At 37.0% G+C, this 23,878-nt stretch overlaps 1 protein-coding gene across 2 annotated transcripts in view; it reads right to left on the bottom strand.

Annotated features, from left to right (window-relative positions):
* The window catches only part of dock11 (dedicator of cytokinesis 11), a 72,244-nt gene that overhangs the window by 38,834 nt on the left and 9,532 nt on the right, over positions 1 to 23,878 (bottom strand). For both annotated transcript variants that reach the window (XM_066680467.1, XM_066680468.1), the window contains exons 5-24: positions 23,745 to 23,805; positions 21,311 to 21,406; positions 19,282 to 19,416; positions 18,309 to 18,483; positions 15,559 to 15,638; positions 15,352 to 15,435; positions 15,092 to 15,232; positions 10,286 to 10,537; positions 8,353 to 8,475; positions 8,002 to 8,084; positions 6,894 to 7,016; positions 6,619 to 6,695; positions 6,106 to 6,290; positions 5,532 to 5,597; positions 4,510 to 4,602; positions 3,576 to 3,699; positions 2,571 to 2,692; positions 1,951 to 2,034; positions 1,703 to 1,792; positions 556 to 677 (exon numbers count right to left, since the gene is read on the bottom strand). In XM_066680467.1, the coding sequence (XP_066536564.1) occupies positions 556 to 677; positions 1,703 to 1,792; positions 1,951 to 2,034; positions 2,571 to 2,692; positions 3,576 to 3,699; positions 4,510 to 4,602; positions 5,532 to 5,597; positions 6,106 to 6,290; positions 6,619 to 6,695; positions 6,894 to 7,016; positions 8,002 to 8,084; positions 8,353 to 8,475; positions 10,286 to 10,537; positions 15,092 to 15,232; positions 15,352 to 15,435; positions 15,559 to 15,638; positions 18,309 to 18,483; positions 19,282 to 19,416; positions 21,311 to 21,406; positions 23,745 to 23,805 (2,316 nt within the window). The remainder of the gene's footprint in view (positions 1 to 555; positions 678 to 1,702; positions 1,793 to 1,950; positions 2,035 to 2,570; positions 2,693 to 3,575; positions 3,700 to 4,509; positions 4,603 to 5,531; positions 5,598 to 6,105; positions 6,291 to 6,618; positions 6,696 to 6,893; positions 7,017 to 8,001; positions 8,085 to 8,352; positions 8,476 to 10,285; positions 10,538 to 15,091; positions 15,233 to 15,351; positions 15,436 to 15,558; positions 15,639 to 18,308; positions 18,484 to 19,281; positions 19,417 to 21,310; positions 21,407 to 23,744; positions 23,806 to 23,878) is intronic.

Genomic DNA, 23,878 nt, shown 5'->3' with positions numbered 1-23,878 from the left:
TTAAATTATGTCGAAATGTCATGATGTACAGAACATTTTAAATAGACACTGTGCAAACATTATTCAGAATAAAATCTTGCTCATATATTTTACCCTGAAAATGTGTTTTTATTTATTTTTTATGGGGCATCCTTGTTACTCACTTTCACAACTATATAGCTTACATTTTAGATTCATATTAGATGCTAAATAACACTCATTAGTGTTACCAAAGGTGCAAAAACACATTCAGCTAATGATTCTCAACATTAGCTTCCCAAATACATATTATATGTTTTCATCAGTAAAGTGATCCGTCTCTCCATTGGACTTACAAATGAGACTAAAGCTAAATGCGTCATAACACTGATCACAATAGTGGGGGTTGTGCTGACTGTTATTTTTTGTTTTTCAAACTAACCATGATGATAAAATTAACACAAGTAATCTCTATGATTTGTCATATTTTGCAATTATTTAGATGCAGTGCGACTGAGAGATTTTTGGAGGTTTAGAAAAGTTTTTTTTAAACACACATCTAATTTTGTTTTCCTGTTGCATGAGAGAAAGACTGACCGTGTGGTGTTAATGGCGATGTCTTGAGGATCTTTGCTTGCCGTGGTGAGGACTTGGAAGAGTTGAACCAACACCGTGGGCATAAACTTGATTATGACCTGAGTTTCCACAGCATGCAGGCACTGCCACAGCACAAAGAGGAAATAAGAGAATGTTTACATTATAATTATAATCATATACAGGATAAGATGTAAAGTATCCTATGCCAAACCATTACAGCTTCACACAGAGCCCAAACCACTCTGTTCCTACCTGCAGCCACAAAATTTCTGTTGTTTAAATCCTACACTCTAAGGTTACAGTGGCCATTTATGATCCGATCAGCAACCAGCCACCATTAAAACCTTTGGTTACTCATTGAGCCCAGCCCTAGCTGCATAATTAGCCCTTCATAGGGATAATCAGGTAGGCACCTCCCCTTGTTGGTGTTTCACTGAATTAAGCCTACGACACCTCTGGACATAACATTACCAACTGTACTTATTTAGATAGAATTATTGTTGTCTTAAGAGTAAAATGTGTGTTCGGTTTCTTGTCCCATGTTATGTATTTTAAGAGTCTTTACTGGTACCAACAGCCAAAAGTTTAAAAATATCTTGTTTTCATTCATTCATTCATCATCTGTAAGCGCTTATACAGTTCAGGATCGCAGTGGGTCCAGAGCCTACCTGGAATCATTGGGCGAAAGGCGGGAATACACCCTGGAGGGGGCGCCAGTCCTTCACAGGGCAACACAGACACACACACATTCACTCACACCTACGGACACTTTTGAGTCGCCAATCCACCTACTAATGTGTGTTTTTGGACTGTGGGAGGAAACCGGAGCACCCGGAGGAAACCCATGCGGACATGGGGAGAACACACCAAACTCCTCACAGACAGTCACCCGGAGCAGGAATCAAATCCACAATCTCCAGGCCCCTGGAGCTGTGTGATTCCGACACTACCTGCTGCGCCACCGTGCCACCCCTCTTGTTTTCATAAAATAATTATATGAATTCTTATTCAATGTTATGAATATATACAAAAGTTGTGGAAATGGCAATTCAAGTACAGTCCAACTGATTGCCTACTTCAGAGGACACTTGTTCTCTAGTCTGTCACTGTATCTGTTGTTTTGGTTTTATTCATTTAACGCTCTCACCTTCAGGTATTTAATGAGTTCTGCTGGATTCCCTTCTGAGGCCGACCTCATTAGCTCACAGTACTGGAAGAAATTGTGGAGATGCAAATCCTAGATTGGACAAAAATGTTACTTCCAACATTGTCTGATATTCAACAGATGTTCCAAATGCAAAGGTAGATCATCAGAATTAAAACACTTTTTAAATGTTCTGAAACAAAGCAGATGTTATATAGTCATTGAATAATACTCATGCAGAAAGAGCACACCTGAGTGTAAACTGTTGATGCGGAATAGGTCTTCACTTTGAACAATGGCTTGGCATTCTCCACCCACTTGATGTCTTGTGATGACTTTTGGCAGAAAATAAGATGATTAATTTAACATTGAATTATTAAACAGTTTCTAACATTGGGTCTCATTTAGTAAACATTTTTCAACGTTTTTCTACATTTATTCTGGTTGACTTTTGCCTCATATGTGTTAAGGCTGGAAGGGTTTTTTAACAGTAGGGGCTTTCCCTAATTAAACATTTTATTGTTTAACAAGCAATGCTCTATTTCAATTTAAGGTAGCCATTCATAGTAAGAATTTCTATTAGGCATAGTAGCTACCACTTTTTAAATAAAAAGCATGTCATGAAATAATAATGTGCGATTCAGATAATAACTCTAAATTGTTCTAAATGAATTAAAACTACCACGCTGAAAAAAGAGAATGGAAAAAAATGAAACATATGTCTGATTACTCATGAATAATTAAATGCAAATGGTCAAAAAGAAGTGTGGTAGCCTTAGTTTTATCATAGAATACTGGTGGTGTGTAGCATTTAAGAACAAGCTTTGTGTTCAGTTTCTACCATAATCTGGAGTGTAAAATCTAAATGTACCTTCTTAGAATCTTGGGTCTTGTCACAGAGGTAGCCAGGAGGTAAATTAGCAGAAACAGGAAGTTGTAGATCTGAAGAATGTATTCTACCATCCTTTAGCAAAGGGGTCCATGCATATCCCACTGCAATGAATTGATGTACATCTTTAATTATACATATACACCCATACATACGCATACAGTAGGATTCCATGACATGTACAAAGTATTAGCAATGAGATTATGTAGCTACATCAGATAATTTGATCTGATTCATTAAAACAAACAGCCACAGACACATTCCTCTGGAGGGCTTATCTGTTACAATAAAGAAATAATGTAATTATTTAGAGGCACGGATAACCACAGCCTTGAAAGGAAAAGGCCATTCAAAAAATCTGGGGGGAGAAACACAGGGAGTGGACTGCTGCTGGAGTCAGTGCTTCAAGAGCCACCACACACAGCATTTCATTTGGAAATCAATGTCCCAGAGTCTGAGGAAGAGTGGAGAGGGGCACAATCCAAGCTGCTTGAGTCTAGTGTGAAGTTTCCACAATCAGTTATGGTTTGGGGAGCCGTGTCGTCTGCTGGTGTTGGTCCACTATGTTAAATCAAGTCCAAAGTCAACGCAGGCATCTACAAGGAAATTTTAGAGCACTTCATACTTCCCTCTGCTGACAAGCTTTATGGAGATGAGGATTTCATTGTCCAGCAGGACCTGGATCCTGTCCACACCAAAAGTACCAATACCTGGTTTAATAACCACAGTATCACTGTGTTTGATTGGCCAGTGAACTCACCTGGCCTAACCCCTATAGAGAATCTATGAGGTACTGTCAGGAGGAAGATGAGAGACACCAGACCCAACAATGCAGACGAGCTGAACACCGCTATCAAAGCAACCTGGGCTTCCACAACACCTCAGCAGTGCCATATATATTTGAAATTTTTTATAAGGTTGTGTACAGACTCTTAATAATTCCAGGCATCTATGTCATTATAATGGTTCATCACCTAATTTACTTACCAAGTGTCTCCACTCCTTCTCTCTTTTTGGAGTTGGCTTTGTGGCTGAGCTCACAGCTGATGTGGTAGAACGTGAAGAGAATGTGGTGTTTCTCATGAATGTGGACAGGTAGCTCAATTTTAATCTACAGATAAAAAAGTGTAATGAAAACTGTATCAGTACATCATATTGTAATATTTTTAATGATAACCAGAATCCTTTTCATTCTATGTTTAGCTTTATATAACAACAGATGACAACAATATAAACAAGATGAAGATGATCTATTTGGGGGAATCCTATTAATTCAAGGAAACTCAATTCTCCACCTGCCACAAGATGGCATCAAATATTATATACAAACACAACCACATTTATTTGAGGTTATGCTCTGCTTTGGGTGACACCTTGGGACTCCTTTTCTTGGGATGTTGATTATTCATTGAAATTCAACTTGCTACCACAAGATGGCATCAATAAATTATGCACTCCCTGCATGCTAAACTCCTCAAAACAAAATACTCTGGAATGACGATAGCCACACATCATAAAATATAGCCCAGCCTGCCGTTCTAGCTTAATATTATGAAATGAAATTCAATTGCAAACAGTTAAGAAACGAGGAGGGGGTTTCTTGAGTGGCAGGAATCTTGTGACTAGTGATGTAACCAGAATGAACAAAAATGACCTTTGTTTGTGTTTATGCTTTGTCCCAAGAATCTTAAGACATGTTTGGAAATGAAATGACTCAGTACTTCTCTGTTTCCTTAGAGTAGGTTTCTGTTTGGTTCGCAGCCTTGTTCAATATTTTGCAATATCAAGAGGAAAATTGATGAAATCTCATTTAAATGAACAAGACCAAAAAACTAAGATAGGCACTGTAGTGTTTTATGTGCATACTGGTTACAGTCCAAAAACGGTGCTTAATCATTAATCTTACAATAATGAACATTACCTCTTCATAAAACTCTGGGCTTTGGTTATGATGCAACACAGCAGCAAAAGCACTAGTGGTGAAGAGAGCTCCTCCTGGCCTGCCATAGATACACTGGAATAGAGAAGAGCAGAAAACAAACACACTTAAAAATGTCTCATTTTGCTCATGTAAGACCAGCCCATCCAGTCCAAACCATACACAGCAGAATGCCTTTGGTTAAATCTTCTGTACATGTGTGTACAATTAGGTTAAAAAAAGAGTGGTTATTAATTTACTACTGTAGAACTTAATTCAGCACTACGTGATAGAGCTGTGTGATTAATTCAACACTAGTTTAATTTTTAACTAGCACAAAACTAGGCAAAACAGTGTCCTTAAGATCAGAGAGGCAGGCTTGGGACTGGAATGTCACTCATTCGATCCTCAGGACCCGTGCTTTGCCCAATCTCACATCCCCATCATGATTTCACTTCCCCTGATTTACAGTTGCAATTTTTGCGACATTATTATATGAACGATGGGAATCAAAGCCGTCAGTCAACAACTCTGGGAGAAAATTCAAAAGACATTTATATATGCATGTGCCTAACTCTGTGTAGTGTTTTTATGACCTTTAAAATATATTCATAAATAAGCACATCAAATCTAGATCAAACTTGAATTAATATCAGTGAAGAGTTCACTGTAATGTCTTGAACGGTAACGAAACTTGGTAATTAAACCAGAAGAGGATGCAAAACCTGTGTTTTTATACAATGATAAACTGTGTGATTATTAATTAATGTCATTGTTTACCATTACTGCCTTCTGGATACCACATGCTAACATCATTAACTGAAAGTAGCAAGTTTTATTTATAATCAGGAGGGCTCAGTACTGGTTGATAGTCATTGGTAAGTGAAGACTGGCAAATAAAATAGAGAATGAAAGACTGAAAGAATCAATGCAGAGAATCGATTTTTTGAGGAAATAAAGTAAGACTTCTTGTGCTTCTGCATAACTGTTTGAAGAATGAATGAAGAATGGCTATTTATATTTACCTTCATTGGGCTTGCACCCTCTTCATCTGAATCTCTGATCTGAACACAGACAGCAATGTTCCTTGCCTAGAGAGCAGATGGATATAAAGTAGTCACAAACAACCTTAGAGACTGTGCACATATTATACATATCCTATTCTTTTCTGTTTCGATATTTATACTGCAATGGATACTGATTCAGTTTTATATGCACGCAGATTTTCATAGTACCTTTTTTATTTTAGACTATTATTACACTTTCTCAAATTCAAAAAGACTATATATCATTGCTGTTCAAATAAAAACATCAATTTTTGTATATTTTTAATTTACTATGTGTTTTGAACACAGCTGCTGTTCATTACATTCTGTGAAAATGTAATGATGAATGGACAATAGTACTTTTAAATTAAATCATGACATTGACTTTCATTGAAAGTCAAGGGTTTTCCTTCTCCTATAAAGATATTATTTGAGAGACTGTTTTGTCTTTAGACAATGACGATATGACGATGTGTACTGGAAAATATCTTGATGTACATATTATAAAAATTATTCTTTTTTTCTCAGTTGAGTACAGTTCTTGACAGGTCACCTTGGCAAAGGTCTTCTGGTTTTCATATTTGAGCTGCTGGGGGTAGATGTAGAAGTGGTTCTTATAGATGGTGAAGGGATGATTGTACTTCGCCTCTTCTGGAACAAACTCTTCCACTTCGATGGAGACTTTCTCACACTGCTCATCAAATGGCTTTACTGGGATGTAGGATGAAGTGACTGAATCTAAAACATAAAGACATTATTTCACCCAATTTCAAATTGGGAAGGGTTATTTATTTATTTTTTTTTTACATACATTAAGGTGCATGGATATAATACAAAAGATAATAAAATATATTTAACCAGGCAATTTAATTTTTACAATTAAAATACTGTACTTGAAATAGATAAGTTAAATCTAAAAGCTTATTATATTTTTCATTATTAAAAAAATTGGACATCTGAACTAGTTTGATAGTATTCAGAAGAACATATAACATAGCACGTTTTTCTGGCACCGCAACCTAATCCATTGCAAAATATTAATGCATGATCCAGTGGGAAACCGTACTTGACATGTCTGGAGGTACACACTCAATGGTGATGTCCAGTTGCCCTGGTATTATCTGCATCTTGCTTTTTTCTGGTCTGTAAAAAACAAAGACACAAAAAGACATAACAGTTAGTTTTCAAATTCGACAATCAGCATTAAATATACTAGAATATTTGTCCACATCTGTGTCATCCCTTTAGAGATCAACAGTTTATTTCTAATTAAAACACCTACCTGAAAACCTGTTTGCAAGGGGTGATTCTATTAAACATGTAAACCATATACACACTTACTTTCTTAAGTCAATTAGTAACTTGATGAGATCTTCTGTTGAGATCTTACTGCTGTCTTGCCGATAAAGAGGAGAGAACTTTCCATTCATGTCCAAAGTGCCCTGGGCATCTTTAAATACCTGCCTAAAACAAGATTAATTAGGTTGTGAATATATTCAATTAAACTGCACATTTTAAAGCTTTCAAAATCTTTAAAGACGACACAGAGGATATACTCCATTCTCACAAATTAACACAGTGGCCTGGCGACTTAATAAAACATCTGTGATATGTTTTGGTCAAAATACCACAAGAATCAGAAAACTCTGTGATGTTCTCAACCGGTATAAACATCCATGTTCGGAAAAACAGGTTGGAGGTGGTTCCCTTAAACGACTATGAGTCACAGTTCACCCCAACATGAGCGTCCTGGAGTGAGAAGTGAGTAAAAGCTCTCATTTCTTTTCGATTCTCATTTTTGCTCAATACTCCAATTTCACTGTAATTTTTCATTTATTTTACAAGGTTTAACCAAACTGCTGTACACTGACATAAATGTGGGTTCAGCACTGTAATTGCAGATATTCAGGCTAGGGGGCAGTGCAATTCTAGATCCTCAGTATTTCACATCAGACACAACAGTAAAATCAGAACAGCTCATTTTATCCCATGGTTTTCTGACAAAAGACAGGCTGAATTTTACATGTGGACATGGGATAAAGTAATTATAACTGGAGTATAGTTTGAATTCAGTCCAATCAGACAAATTCAGTCATTTTTCTGGAGTGTGCTTACTGGAACTTACTGGAATTATAGGGCTTTAACCCACACTAAACACTGACTATTTCATGAATGGTGGATGATTTCTTTTTATATTTACATAATCTTTAAACTATTAAAAATATGACTTATGACAAGTCAGACACTTAAAATAGGAGCATTAACCAAGCAACATGTAATGCAGATTCTCAGATATATATTTATATTATTATATTAATTATAAATATATATTATTTTTAATACACTTGAATGCACAATTTTGTGCTCTTTAGAAAGAAGATACATTTTTGCTATTTCCCCCCCAACTGTTAGCTTTTAAAACACATTAATCTACACTGAGAGTTCTTACTTTGCAGCCCAGGCAAAGGGCATCCGGTATTGGCCAAGCCGCTGGCATGTCTGCTTCGCTGTCTTAAGAACTTTCTGCATTGTCTGTTAGTTACACAAAAAATAATTTATTAATATTCACACCCAATAGCGGCGGAATCACTTTCCTGATGTCAGAAAAACCCTCATATCTCCTTAAAAGTAACTTTAGCATAAAACAAAAAACAAAAAGACCTTTAATGTCAAAATTCACAAAGCATCAGAAATTAAATTCCATTGTAAAGTCAAATACTTCCTCCTCCTTCATCAACCTTCTAAATTGTGTGCATGCTTGTGCCCTCTAAATGTATATTTAATAGTGGACAATACACACTTTACTCATGTCTGAAGTCTTCATGTAGGGCTCAGCACAGTGAGTGATGCCATTCTGCAAAACCTTCTCCACTCGGGCCACCAGGAATATGTCAGTGTTGGGCACAGTGACAGAAAAGATACCCTGGAGAAAAATTAAAATACACATAAAATATTATTAATTCATTCATTCATTATCTGTAAGCGCTTATCCAATTCAGGGTCGCGGTGGATCCAGAGCCTACCTGGAATCATTGGGCGCAAGGCGGGAATACACCCTGGAGGGGGCGCCAGTCCTTCACAGGGCAACACACACACATATAAACCTACGGACACTTTTGAGTCGCCAATCCACCTACCAACGTGTGTTTTTGGACTGTGGGAGGAAACCGGAGCACCTGGAGGAAATCCACACAGACACGGGGAGAACACACCAACTCCTCACAGACAGTCACCCGGAGCGGGAATCAAACCCACAACCTCCAGGCCCTTGGAACTGTGTGACTGCGACACTACCTGCTGAGCCACCGTGCCGCCCTATAAAATGTAACATGTAACAATGATTAAACACTGACTGGAAAATAAAGACTGGAATACAGATGAGTTCATGTAAGGAAAAACAGGGCTCATCTGTCTGAGGTGTACCAATAAGTTAGAACTTAACACCGAAAAACCAGTAGAAATTATCACTGATTTTCATAAAACCTCACACTGTCATCCCCTTTTTGGATATTAGCATCAGTGATGTAAGGTGGAATCATTCAAATTTCTAGGTATCACCACTCCAAATATCTTAAACAGAAGATAAACACAACACCTTTCATCCAGAAGGCTAATCAGAGGGTGCTTGGCTGACTGAGAGAATGAATGGCGAGCTGTGTGATAGATTTGCAAATCTAACCACTGACAGCATACGAACTACAATAACCAGAACTGTGTGGTTCAGCTGAGTCTTCTGCCACTCAAAGCCCATGCTGGATCATGGCTGAGTAGACACACCTAGGGAAGTATTTCCAGATAACAATGAATATTTGTTCAAAACGTGGCACTTCTGCAGTTCTCTAATTGATCATATTTGGCCTTAAATGATGTGACTGACGCAAATTGACTCTGGCTGCCTCAAGTCCACCTTATATAGTTAGGCCAAATACCTGGTGTGTTGTAGAACAGATCTGGGCCCACAGAGCACTTAACAATGCTGTAACTGAGATGCAAAATTGATACAAATAAGGCCCAAATATATCTGCTTTCTGGGTTGGCTCCAGAAAGCCCCTCAGGAAAATGGTACCACTCCATTATAACCAAAATACAAGTGACACTTGAATATCTTTTTCCCCCCAGTGCCGGTTGCTTACAATACTCAATAAGCCATCATTCACGAGACACTACATAAAGCAACTTACACAAGTATACATAAAGCGTATGGGTGCAAACCTGTTCACAATGTCTCTCTAATATAAGCTGTAAGTTCAAGTGCAAATGTAGGAACTAACCTATGTACCTTGCATTATACAACTCTATTGTAAACGCTAATGAAAAATTAAATATGTTCCGAACCTGAAATGTAGTGGTGTTACATAGCGGTTTTATTTACATATTTGTTATATTTGTATAACCCCCTCATCTATACGTGTGTAACTCACTCTTATACCCCTGCCCTATTTATTGTGATTTCTGTATGTCTTCTCTTGAGTACTATGTGCAGTACTATGACAATGCAATTTCCTTCAGGACCTTCTCTTTTATTGTTAGTCCAGTGTGGTGTGATGATAAGTCTAACAGAATTCCAAATCTAACACATAAAGACTTTCATTCATTCATTCTTTGTAACCACTTGCCCAGTTCAGGGTCACAGTGGGTCCACACACCCTGAAGGGGGCGCCAGTCCTTCACAGGGCACATAAAGACATTGGTTTGTATTTTTATAAAGAATTTAGACAAAAGCAGTGTCGTACCTGGGTTGGAAATTGCAGAAGTGACTCTGAAACCCTCTGGATAATAGGCAAGCCACTGACTTTGCCTGAATCCCTGGTCCCTCCAGCCTCTGTCTCTCCAGCCTCTGCCTTTGTCTCTGTGGGGGTCTGAGGGGAGCCCTCTGACAGCATCTCTCGTACACATGGTGGGTTTATGTCCACATGGAAGTCTCCTGTTATCTTGCAACCTTTGGCTACATCAAATAAAGCCAGAGTGATGAAGAAGGGCTCCACCTGAGGTCAGAATGAATATGATTAAGAAACAAGATGAACTAGGTGACATTAGAATAATAACTAAAAACAATTCATTTTATCAAGTCATATCAGAAAATGCGGACATATATATTGGTCATTTTTAGAGCTGGATCATGAATTAACAATGAGTGTATAAACAAGGAGTTGGTCATAATTTTCTGATATGACTGTGTATATTACCAGTGATTACATTTTCATTGTGTGCCAGTACAATAAACCTACACTGTTGAATAATCAGTTGGATCTGAAGCAAAATGCTGTTAAATCATTTAAACTGGCACTGAATCTATACCAGGAAAAATATCAGCAGAATAGTCTGGCTTGAAAGGAAAAAAAAAGAAAAAGAAACATATCCTAAAAATGCCAACAATGTTCACAATGCTATGTTGTTAGATTGTAGCTGATAGTGATTATTAATTTCCTCTGGTGGGGTAGTAGCATGATATTTATTTTGCTTAATATAACTAAAACATACTAAATTCAATACAACATTACTATATTTTCAATCTCTCTTCAGCTCAAAGAATAATTAAAGATGTATTTAATACTTATGTAAAAACATGCTAAAAGCTAAAACATGCCTTAAGTGTCAGTTGCATAGGTCAATATACTGGCCCTTAGTCATCAAAGCTACATACGGTCAAATTTGCTTGTTAAATGAGCACATGCAAATGTCACACTTTTAGATATTAATCAGTTTTATCCAATGGTGCCAGTTTTATACATCTGGCCAGGGACGACACTTGAAAACAGGCCTTTCAGGAAAATTTGCCTCATTTGCAGTTGTGTTGTTATCGTTCTTTTAAGGGCACTGTAACAGACAAATTAGTAAATAAATTAAATCTTAATTGTTTAAAGTTTCATACTGTATTAAACTGATCTGATATTTTTGGCTAATATTCAATGCTCATATTCAAGACTGGAGAACTGTTAAAAATAAAAATAAATTATGATTTATTGTGTTTATGTTATAAGAAAAGTATTCTCAAAAATATCATGTTTAAATCAATTAGAAACTTGAACAAAAAAAATTATTTATTTTCCAATTGGTGAAGAACTGTAAAAAAAGTGGTACTGTGCCACTGCAAATTATGATTTAATGTGTTTATGTTATAAGAAAAATATTCTCAAAAATATCAAAATATCAGGTTTAAATCAATTAGAAACTTGAACAAAAAAATTTATTTTGCCCAGGACAAGATTTATTGGTCTGTACTTCATTTCTTCTAAGCACTGTTATTGTCTTGTGTGTATTAACAGTAGCAGCCACAGTTTTTCCAGCCACAGAAATGTCTGTCAGCATTCTTCCATAAGCCTTTAGGAGCCCTCCACTGAGCAAGGGTTATTCATTACTGTGTTTACAGCCCTTTTTCTGTTCAGCTGTGCCTCAGCCAAGACATACTAACTTCTGTCAAGGCAGAATGACATATTTTGCACTCTCTTACTGATTGGATTGGAGTAGATCAGGAAAAGCTTGAATGTACATTTAGAGGATTTTAAGTTGGAAGGGAATACAAGTGCATTCTGGCAGCTGTATGAAAACCTTAAATACAAACTTAACATTGTTTAATTTTAATGGATGACATGACAAATCATCCAAATAAAGAAATGGCTCTTTAACATCTATCACAACAAATAATGTAACAACAGACAGTTTCGCACCATGCACAGCACTGAGACCGCCCTTGTAAAAGTCAGTAATGATCTGCTGCTATCAACCGATGCTGGATTTCTTAACGTCTTGGTTCTTCTAGATCCATCATCAGCCTTTGACACTGTTAATCATGACTTCCTCATTTCCAGACTATCATCTGTTGGTATTACTGGCCTAGCCCTTAATTGATTATGGTCTTATCTCACAAACAGACAATATTACATTGCATTAGGATCTCATAAATCATCTATGGCCACCGTTGACCAAGGTGTACCCCAGGGATCTGTTCTCGGGCCTCTCCTCTTCATTATATACATTATCCCACTTGATCAGATTATTTATAATCATGGTATTAATTTTCACTGCTATGCAGATGATATTCAGATCTATATCAGCACTGCTTCTCCCACTGCCTCTGCCCACGCGGTGAGTCCCGGTATTGTTGATTTAAAGCTCTAGCTGCACATTAACCATCTAAGACTCAATGCTGATAAAACTAGTTTTACTAGTTGGAGCCAATTCACAACTTTCTCATGTTTCACATTTCTCTGTTGACTCTGTTGATGGTGCAGCTATCAAGCCGGTCCAGGTTGTTTAAAACTTTGGCTGTATTGTTGATCCCACACTCTCCTTTGAGTCTCATATCCAATCTGTTTTTCCATTTGCATAACATTTGCCACATGCTTAGTGATAATGACTCTAAAATGTTGATAATTGCCTTTATTTTTTTTCTCAAATCGATTACTGTAGCTCCCTTTTCTATGGCCTTCCTGTCAAATTAATTAACCGTCTCCAGTACATCCAAAACTCTGCCACTAAAGTTCTTACATCTACCAAGCGCACTTCACATATTTCACCTGTCCTCCAGCAACTACACTGGCTCCCTGTCATTTCTCGGGTAAAATACAAAATCCTTCTTTTAATCTTTAAAGCTTTCCATGGCTTGGCTCCAGTTAATCTTTCCGACCTGATTCTCATTTACCGTCACTCTTGCAGATCGACCAACACTGGACTTCTTACTGTCCCTCACACCAGACACTCTACCATGGGTGGCAGATCCTTTAGTGCAGCTGCTCCCAGTCTTTAGAACACTTTGCCTCAGTCTCTCCATCTCTGTCCTTCACAGTCTTCCTTTAAACCTCTGCTTAAAACTTTCCTCTTCTCTCTATTCTTGTTAATTTTTTTCACAAACCCAGCGCCCTTGGGTTTGTGAAAGCTGCTATATAAATTGAACTTATCATTATTATTATTATTTTACACAGCAGGCTACAGATGAGGCAGCTGTCATTGTAATATCCTGCTCATTCTTGCTCCTGTCTGTCTGTTTGTCTATCTGTTTTACTTTCTTGCTTACCTTCTCAATCGATTCTGATGCACATGCTTTTGTGTTTTGTGGCTGTTACTACACCCTTGTTCTCCCCTGCACCACCTGTGTCATGGGATTCTCTTGGGAGTGGTCATTCACCATGGTGACAGGTTTTATCTATTACAAAGCCTTGTTTTAAGCTTGTGTTCTACTGTTATTTTCTGACTGGGGCAAACCAAACATCCACATTTACACTTGTTTTTTAATCTATAAACATTTATGTCAATTTTAAATATGTGCCACTGAATAAGCATTTACCAATCTTATATTCAATATATAACACGGCAGTGCTGCTAGAGATTTAAAACCTCTCAGAGTCACTACACGGCTGAGAATAGTGCACCATTCACAAACATTCACTTCCAAAATAATTCCTGCTCTGTGGTGGTCCTGTGGGTGTCCTCACCACTGAAGAACAGGGGATTAAGCAACAGATGAACTACAGTCTGTAGCTGTACAGGGTGGGCCATTTATATGGATACACCTTAATAAAATGGAATTGGTTGGTGATATTAACTTCCTGTTTGTGGCACATTAGTGTATGGGAGGAGGGAAACTTTTCAAGATTGGTGGTGACCATGGCTTCCATTTTGAAGTTGGCCATTTTGGATCGAACTTTTGTTTTTTCCAATGGGAAGAGGGTCATGTGACACATCAAACTTATTGGGAAGTTCACAAGGAAAACAATGGTGTGCAATGGTGTAACTTTACTCTTTCATTAGTTATTTACAAGTTTCTGACCACTTACAAAATTTGTTCCAAGTGCTGCCCATCTTGAAAAGTTTCCCCCCTTCCATATACTAATGTGCCACAAACAGGAAGTTAATATCACCAACCATTCCCATTTTATTAAGATGTATCCATATAAATGGCCCACCCTGTAGAACTACAATGTGCACTTTCACAATCAGTGGACAGTGAGTGTAGGAATATGGATTCTGCAATAATACTATGGCAGAGAGGTGTATATTTATTGAGCAATGCAGTTGAATATCATTTTAAATCTTCAAAAATTCTGCCTGCTGTAAGGGCTGGTCAAATCAAATAGTGTTTGTGTGATTTGTTGCAGTCTGTGGCAATGTAAACATTGCAGCATTAGTAGCAGAGCATTACTGATAGCAAGAACTCCAGTGAAAAGACCCTAGGGCTAGCCTGAGTTTGGATGCCCCTTCAGCAAATGAGATCTAAGAGCGTGCCAGTGACAAAACTGAAGTCTATGATATGTAGAATACAATACTGTGTCAGCGTCAACAACCTTGGAAAACACTGTTTAAATATACATCAAAAAACAAATGTCTGTATCATATATTCTGTGCCACGTCGGAGCATATTTATAACAAAGCATACAAGAGATAGTTAATATATGAATAGGAGTAGGTAGTGGCTTTATTAAAAATAAAACAAATGGCTGTGAACAAGTTATCTGCATTTTTGTTTTTTTTTTCAATTATTTAAAAATTGAAAGTGTGATTTTCTATACAATCTATGTAATGAAAGGTAAAAGTTCACCTACATTGGTCAGAACACCATCGTTTTTTTCACTGACGTTGCCTTGCAGACTGAAGGTCAAATCATGGCAGCTGACCATAATCCTCCGTCCGAATCGTTCCTCGAATGGCTTCACATCTGGCTCTATGCCTGAGAAGTCCAGTCTCTGAGCAGAGAAAAACACCACACTGACTAGATTTGGCCATTAGGATACAGACATAGGAAGAATGTGAGACAGCAGCAGATACAGTAATATAGCTTCAGAAGGGCATAACGGTTACCTACCTGAGTCTCTGGATCTAGAGAAATGATCTTCTGCCGACTTTCATTCCTGTTGATTTTATTGAGCTGATCTGTTTCTCTAGCGTACTGGAGAAAGAAACAATGAAGAAATATTAAAATATATATATTAAAAAAAAAACAATTATTAGATGTGGACTGCATTTTAATAATTTAAAATTTGAACACACTTTAGTGTAATAACTAATATACCTTCATAAGTTCTGGATGAAGACTCCGGCCAAAATTCTCAACAATGCTCTCTGGTTTCCCCTGGCTACTGGTGTCTTCATCTGAATGAATATACATATGTAAGCTGTGAGAATGTGAAGTACATAAATATGATAACAACAACAATAATGACTTGATATATATACCCACATTGTTCGTTATATAATAACACTTAATGTTATTACCTAATATCTTTTAAATCTATTAAAAATTTCTTCACCTAAACTTAAATACAATAATTTATGAAGTAGACAGTCAGAAGTAATAGGTCTTTGTAAATTGTTAAAAACACTGAACCTGGTGAATGTTTAATTTAGTGCTGATTATACTCCACATTTTAATATACTCCACATCTGCAACACATTCCAAGACAAAAGGTTGACCAGAGTCATGTTTACCACTGTGTTACATCACTTTTTCTTTTAATTACACTATTTGATTGTGTGGGAACTCAGGATACCAATTGATTTTTTGCATATGAAAATTACGCTCATTCCTGACTTCAGCTGCTCAGTAGTCTATGTTCACAGTTGTCTGATTCTCCTCTTGATGAGTTATACATTCCAGTCAAGTACATGCATTTTGTGTCTATGAAGACATGCTGCTACACCATGTGCAGAATGAAAATTCAAAATGTCTTCTTGAAATAACAGTGAGGTTCCCAAGAAAAGCATATATCTTTCTAAAATCCCAATATACACCGCTGTGTCAACAGCATCTTCACATGCAAGTCACATAGAATTGAAACATGAATTTTGTCTTTTTTACTTTGTAAAGTTTAGTTTCAGGTTGCATTTCTTGATAAAAATGATTTTTTTCTGTTTGTTCCTTTTGTATCCAGTCATGTTACTATTCACCTGCTTATTGGGAAATGTTTCAAATGCATCTTAAATATTCTATACATTTTTACTCTTTTTTGCTCATATCTCAGCTTATTTAAAATATGTTCCAGATATTAATTACCCCTCCCCCCACCAAAAATAAAAGAATAATAATATAAAAATAAAAATAAATGAAATAAAATCTTTGTACATTTTAGGTGTAATTAGTCCAAGAGAACATTTTGAGAATCACCAATTTTTGTTATTTTATTTTACAAAATGTCTACATTTTCTGAATATGGGTTCTAAAGAGGATTTATTTTTTAATTTTTCTTAATTATTGCTGAGCTCATAGACATTAACTCCCACAGAACAGAAAAATCCCTCACAGACTTGTAATTTTTAAGTGTCAGCACAGGAAAATATATAAACCATTCAAGTCAGAAGTGGTAATGAGTGTGCTGTTAGGAAAAGCTCATAACGTTAAAACAAAATGTTCAACAGCACTAAAATGTAAAATTTTCTGACATTGGAAGTTTTGAATCCAGCACTTTCAAACAGCTTCCAAAGTGAAAGTAAAATGCCAAAAACAGGAACCATTTAAATCATATCGCAATAACATCAAGTTGAACTACACTAATTGATCATGTGTGATGTTATCTTCTAAGCAATTCTGAGGCATATCGCACATGAGCATTATTTGTCTGTGCAATTGTTCCTGAGTGAAGGGAGATGTAGGGAACCCCACCCAATTCAGCAGACTTTTGGTAACTAAAATATTGAAGTCTACTTAATTATGTACTCCACAACTCTACAAGAAAAGTAGCAAATAGGTAGCCATAACAAATTAAATCCAAGAGAACATCTGTGTTTTGTAATACCAAAACTTTGTTTTTGGCATTTGCCCCCAAATAAAGTATTATCTTATCTGTTATATTAGGATAGAAATGCAAATTATCTGTGTATGAATCTGTGGTGTGCTTCTATTAGGGCTGGGCATTTCAGTAAATTTTGATAATTCCTTTTTCACTGATTTATTCAACAAATTATTATCACCCGGCGGCATGGTGGCGCAGAAGGTAATGTCTCAGTCACACAGCTGAGGGACCTGGAGGTTGTGGGTTCGATTCCCGCAACGGGTGTCTGTGTGGAGTGTGGTGTGTTCTCCCTGTGTCTGCGTGGGTTTCCTCCGGGTGCTCCGGTTTCCTCCCACAGTCCAAAAACACACGTTCGTAGGTGGATTGGCGACTCAAAAGTGTCTGTAGATGTGAGTTTGTGAGTGAATGTGTGAGTGTGAGTGTTGCCCTGTGAAGGACTGGCGCCCCCTCCAGGGTGTATTCGCGCATTGCGTCCAATGATTCCAGGTAGGCTCTGGACCCACCGCGACCCTGAACTGGATAAGCGCTTACAGATAATGAATGAATGAATTATTATCACCCTCCAAAAAGTTGCATATATTGTTTTCTTCTGTGAGTCCCAGTGATCCTAAACATATTCAGTGATGTTAAGGTCTGGCCACTAGGGAGATAAAACATTTTTTAGAAAAATTATCTTTTTTTCCCAGTAACAGCTTTTTTTATGTGAAATTATTTTCAGATCTGAAACAGGAGTAGAGCACCACTGTACCTTGACTGTTAAAGAATAAACAAAAGGAAAAAAAGGAATGATTTTGGTGGTTGACCAGTTTTTCTAGTTTTAGAAACTCTTATTTTTTAATTATTGCTTAAGATAATTAAGATTAAGATTAAAATTCTTAACATAATTAAGTGATTTATTTTAAAATGTCAGATATATCTGGCAAATCAGCAAATTAAATAAATATACTGTGGTCTCAAAAACTTTGCATAGTATGGAATATAAGTATGTTTATCTGTAAGTTGAGAAAAAATTACAGGAAAAGAAGCAACAAACCTAAAGTGCAGTCTGAGGAGTCTGCTCCATTCCTCCTGTCCTCTGAGGCACTCTGTAGAGCAAGCTTCAGTGTGTTCACCCAATCCTCCATCTCAGCCTCACTGTCTGCTGCCAAATAGTGGCTATAGCGTTCCTGCATCTTCAGCTCAAAGCCATTCCGACGCATCTTAGGACACTACAACAATGATTATTTTGTATCATATTTTGATGGTATGGTATGAAGCACTTTGTGTTGTAGATTAATATGCAATGTAATATGTAGCAGTCTGTAATGTCATTGCGAAAATGAGACATGTACAAGAGATACCCTGCACAATTTTTGTGTGTAGTTATATCCTTTGTTAGTCAAAATCTGTATTCCTAATTATAGATCTACAGTAAACCCAATAGGTACCTATAGGTGTTTGGCAAACCCTGAGCTATAGTACAGTGGAACCTCTACTTACGAACTTGATCCGTTCCGTGACCCGGTTCGTAAGTGGAAATGTTCGTTTCTTGAGTCAATTTACCCCATTTAAAAAATGGAAAAGCAATTAATGCGTTCCAGCCCCCACCCCGAAAGTCACCATTTTTGCACTGATATATGTTTACAACACTCTCAAATTAGTAAAAAAAAATACATGTAGCATTACGAAGCGTAGATACAGCTTAACTTAGCACGAATTTCGATGTCTGCTATTTACACTAATGCTAAATTGCTAAAGCTACAATTTGCTAATCTTAAAAGCTCACTCAAGTCTGGGCGCTGGGAGACTCGCCTATTGGGGTCAGTGGCCGTTTCCAGCCGTCGGCTCGGCGGAGGCTCGGGTTCGTTTCTAGAGTCATGGTTCGTGGGTGGAGGCAAAAAATATTCAAATGCCCGGTTCGTATCTTAGAAAATTTGTTAGTATAGGCGTTCGTTAGTAGAGGTTTCAATGTATATATAAAACATCTGCCTAAAATGTCACTGATTAACTGCGCAGATAGGACTCACCTGAACAACATCAATACAAGAGTCCAAGTAGATTGATCCTTTGGTCTCTTTACAGTTCTTCTCATCCTTGTAGGAGTTCAGAATATATGAACCGTCAGGAAGCTGAGACAAGTAGAAATACCTCCGCTTGAAAACCTAGGATTTTAAAAAATTGCTTATGAAATAAACAGAAGACTCTGAAATACATGCTGAAACAGACTGAAAAACATTAAGGCAAACTGATAAAACCTCTGATGACATGGCTAGTGGTGGATAATCAGAAAAGCTTAAGCCTGGATTAGATTTGCTAAAGTAATTCAATGTAATTCCTGACAAGATCTGTGATTTATCCAGTATTTATCAACAATGTCCTAAATCTAACAACATAAAATTTTAGAATATTTTACAGTCTGAAGCTCCCTTATTAACAGTAACTCTTTTTTAATCAATTTGTTCATTTAATAACTAAACCTACTTACTAACAGACACTGAGAGATGTTACAGTTGCTGAATGAAACTAGATGAATGGTACGACATAATCCAGGCTATTTCTGATGATTTAGGAAAATGACACACAGGCTTTATCCCATGACAAACTTGACATCCTCAGTGTAAACACATCAAAATAATTATCACTGGCAACACATTCAGAGACTTTTAAAAATTCCCTTCTAACAACACATGCATGGCAATAAACTAATCTCATTATAGTAGCGTCTGTAAAGAGGTTAGATATATGAGGCATCAAGCGAGCTAACAGTTTTTGAAGATGATGTGCTGGAAGCAGGAAAAATAACATGAGGCTTTAAGTAACTTTGACAAGGACCAAACTGTGATGGCTTGATGAGTCAATCAGACCATCTCCAAAGTGGCAGGTCTTGTGGTGTGTTCCCAGTAAGCAGTGGTATATACCAAAGTGGTCCAAGAAAGGGAAACTGGTGAATCCATGACAGAATTGTGGGTGTTAATGGTTCACTGGCAGGCATTGGGAAATGAAGACTAGCAATAGACGTGAATACAATAGAAAAGCTACTGTAGCACAAATTTAACAAAAAATTAATGCTGGCATTGATGATAAGCTGTCAGAACACACAGTGCATCATAGCTTGCTGCATGTAGGGCTGTGTAGCCACAGACCAGTCAGAGTCCTTTTATTAACCCCTGTCCATTACCAGAAGTGCCTACAACTTAACTGCAAGCACCAGACATAGACAATGGAGCAATGAAAGTATGTGGGGTTTTTTTTTACATGCTGTGAATAGCCAAAAAAAGATTGCACCATGATCCACTAAATGAAGAGGGCAAGATGGCCAAGGCATTGTGATGCTTGGGACACTGTTCTACTGGGAAAAAAAACCTGAGACCAGGGATTCATGAGCATGTTTCCTTGACACATGCCACCTACCAAAACACTGTCAAAGACTAAGTACTCTACATAGCAACAGTATTCCCTAATGACAATGGCCTCTTTCAGTACATTAATGCACCCTGGCACTGCAAAAATACTTCAGGAATGGTTCGAGAAAGATGACAAAGAGTTCAGTGTGCTGACTTGGCTTCCAAACTCTCCAGATTTAAGTTTGATCAGTCATCTTTAGGATGCACTGGACAAACAAGTCAGAGATCTTAAAGAATAGAGCTGTTCTGGCAGCACAAAGTAGACAAGACGTGGTTATGTTGTTATGGCTGATTGGTGTATATTTTAGTGTTTAAGACATAAATGAAGCACATCATGCAGCTTTTTGTTAGATTAACTGTGAGTATCCAGATGATTTCTGGTATGAAATTATTATTTGGAATATTTCCTTAAAAATTGTGCATTTTACAGATCTAATATATGTAGTACAATAACAGCAATGAACCCTATGATGAGCAGAGTGGATAAAATATTCCCTTTTTTAAATTGATCTTAAAAATGTAACCCTATAAGCCGCTAATAATAATTATGTTACATTACCCAAAATATATTTAGAAGTATATTATTTACTGAATAACAAGACTTAAGTCATTTCAGTGATTGAAAACATTGTAAATTTTGATTTACAGATACCTTCATGGACACAGAAAGGCTGCTGTTGATATTGGCTTTCTGGAGCCATCCCTGTTTCATCACACCTCCTTTCTGAGAGCACAGCGATGAGGAATCCTGATTCACAAACAAACACAAACTGTTATTAATATTTCATGTAGATTTACTTTTATACTGTTAGACAAATGTGGGCTTATGGGATTGTTGTCTTCCATGTCCTATTAAGAATGTGGATAATATGACAATATTTGATAATACTAAATCTTTGTGATACATTTTTATTTTATCACAATATGCAATGTACATTTCTGAACATGCTATAGATATGGAACTTACAGGATATTGACAAGGTACATGTTTGTTTAAAATAACTAGGTTTAACACGGTGTAGTATGTGAAATAATGAATCACTGTATTTGTTGTGCAGCTATATATTGTGGTTGCTAAAAATGTCAAAGTGTTAATTCACATACTTCTGCTCAGAATTTATATGTACTTCATTTAAATGCCCTAAGATTAATGCTGACTCAGATGAGCTGCCTTTCTGAGTCCCCACAAACAAGCACTCATTAGCAGCATACACTCTCATTGTCACTCTCTTTCTCTCACTTGTTCACACATACACACACACACACACACGACATACACACTAATAAGCACGCACACACACACAGTAAAAAGACAGTAAAACCCAATGTCACAACACTTACATTATTTTGTTTACGTAAGGTTTAATAAACTGAGATTGATATAATGCACCAGTAAACAGCTGTACTTATAAAATAAGTCGTTTTTTTAATCACATAAAATAAGTAGGGTTTCAGCATTCTGTGTCTGTTTTGTATATTAAGGTGATAATTTGAATGGATGCAAAAACATTTAGAGAAATCTGACAACAAAACTGAATAGCATTGTTCAATTCAATCCAAATTTTAATCATGCTTTTATGGTAAGTGCAAAAAAGTAAAATTAAATTTGACCTCTGAACTTAACCCATCTGTAGCAGTGAATACACACTCACACTAGAGATTAGAACACACAAACCCAGAGCGGCGGTCCTGTGGGGATCGAACCAGTGACCATCCAGTGCCAAGCCTGCTTCTCTAACCATTAGGCCACTACTACCCAATATTACCCACTTCCAGAAATAAGCATTTTGCATCCGTTTCTGAGAAACTTTCCATTCTTACTATAAACGTCAGAGGACAGCATCAGCTTGAAACAGCCAAATATACAATAATCAACATATTTATAGTGTATATATTTGCATATATGTGTGTGGTTTTTTTTTAACTGGCAGTAATTACAGGTTGCATTTAAAAAATATATGTTTAAGTTTAAGCATACATATAATATGCATGGAAAAATATAGGCAACTTGATTCAAAATCATATTTATTATATCATCATATAATTATGATGAAACATAAGCGTGGACATGTTTCCATAACTAATAAAACTATAACAATGGTATGTCTTCACTACTTTTCCTTAGCTGTTGGTACTGATACACAACTTTAGGCTAAGCTATGAGCTTGTATCCTTTCCAGAGTGTGTGTGTGCCTGTGTGTGTGCTCTAATATAATTAAAGTGGTCTGGCATTCTTCATGAATGTGCCTTTCTGTAGCTCTCTGCTATAATATAATTAGGGCTCTCCCTCCCCTTTGCGCTATCATTTCTCACCAACCCCCCCCTCTCTCTTTCTCTCTCTCTCTCCGTCTCTCTGACTAAAGGATCAATCATCTACCGTCTTTTCATTTCCAGTCCACACTCGATGGATGAAATGCCTTTATTTGCCATCACTGATTAATAGGCATAAATGGGACCCCACTAATGTCCTTGAACGAGCACATATGAGGGCATAAAGGGACAGGATTTGAAACCAAGTGCCGAGTCATACGACACCACACACTGCCATAAATAGATCATATCATTAATTATCCAAAAATATATGTTATACAAAATTATGTACAGCAGTCACGGCCAGGGCCTTCTGGGTATGCAAAGCATGTAGAAAAGTGATGTTTTCCACTGTAATCGACACAAATCCTTTCCTTCTATTTTTATCTAGATTGGCCAGACATCTTATTTTGGGCTATTTATAGACCCAGAAGCTCTGGTTTCACTTAATAGGCCTCTGTGCTGACTGCTCGGCCTCCTGTACATGTCCATGACTTGTAGCACTGCCTCCCCACACAACTCAAATTGTTCAGCTAGGCAGTAAATAAACGGACATGATGCTTTCAAACTTGTTTATTTCTAATACAGAGATTTATGGGCTAGAATGAACACACAATGATTGCTCTGACAAAATATTATATGTATATATAATATTTATTTATTTATATGTGTCAACATTGTAAAACTATAGTAAAGTTGGCCTATTCCAGCCTCCTAAAGACTTTCAGTGCTTAGTCCAGGAATTGATATCTGCAAAGATGCTCTTGCCATCTTACCTCCTCACCCTCGTCAACTTCAAACATTTGGGTTGGTAGTTTCTCAGTCTTAGATCCCTTGCTGGAATAGAAAATAAAACAGCACATTTGATGTTTTTGTAATGAGCCTGATGATGTTGAACCTCTTCATAACT

Source organism: Hoplias malabaricus, chromosome 9, assembly GCF_029633855.1.
Source record: "Hoplias malabaricus isolate fHopMal1 chromosome 9, fHopMal1.hap1, whole genome shotgun sequence".
NCBI classification, from domain to species: Eukaryota; Metazoa; Chordata; class Actinopteri; order Characiformes; family Erythrinidae; genus Hoplias; species Hoplias malabaricus.
This window is presented reverse-complemented; position numbering and strand designations above follow the sequence as displayed.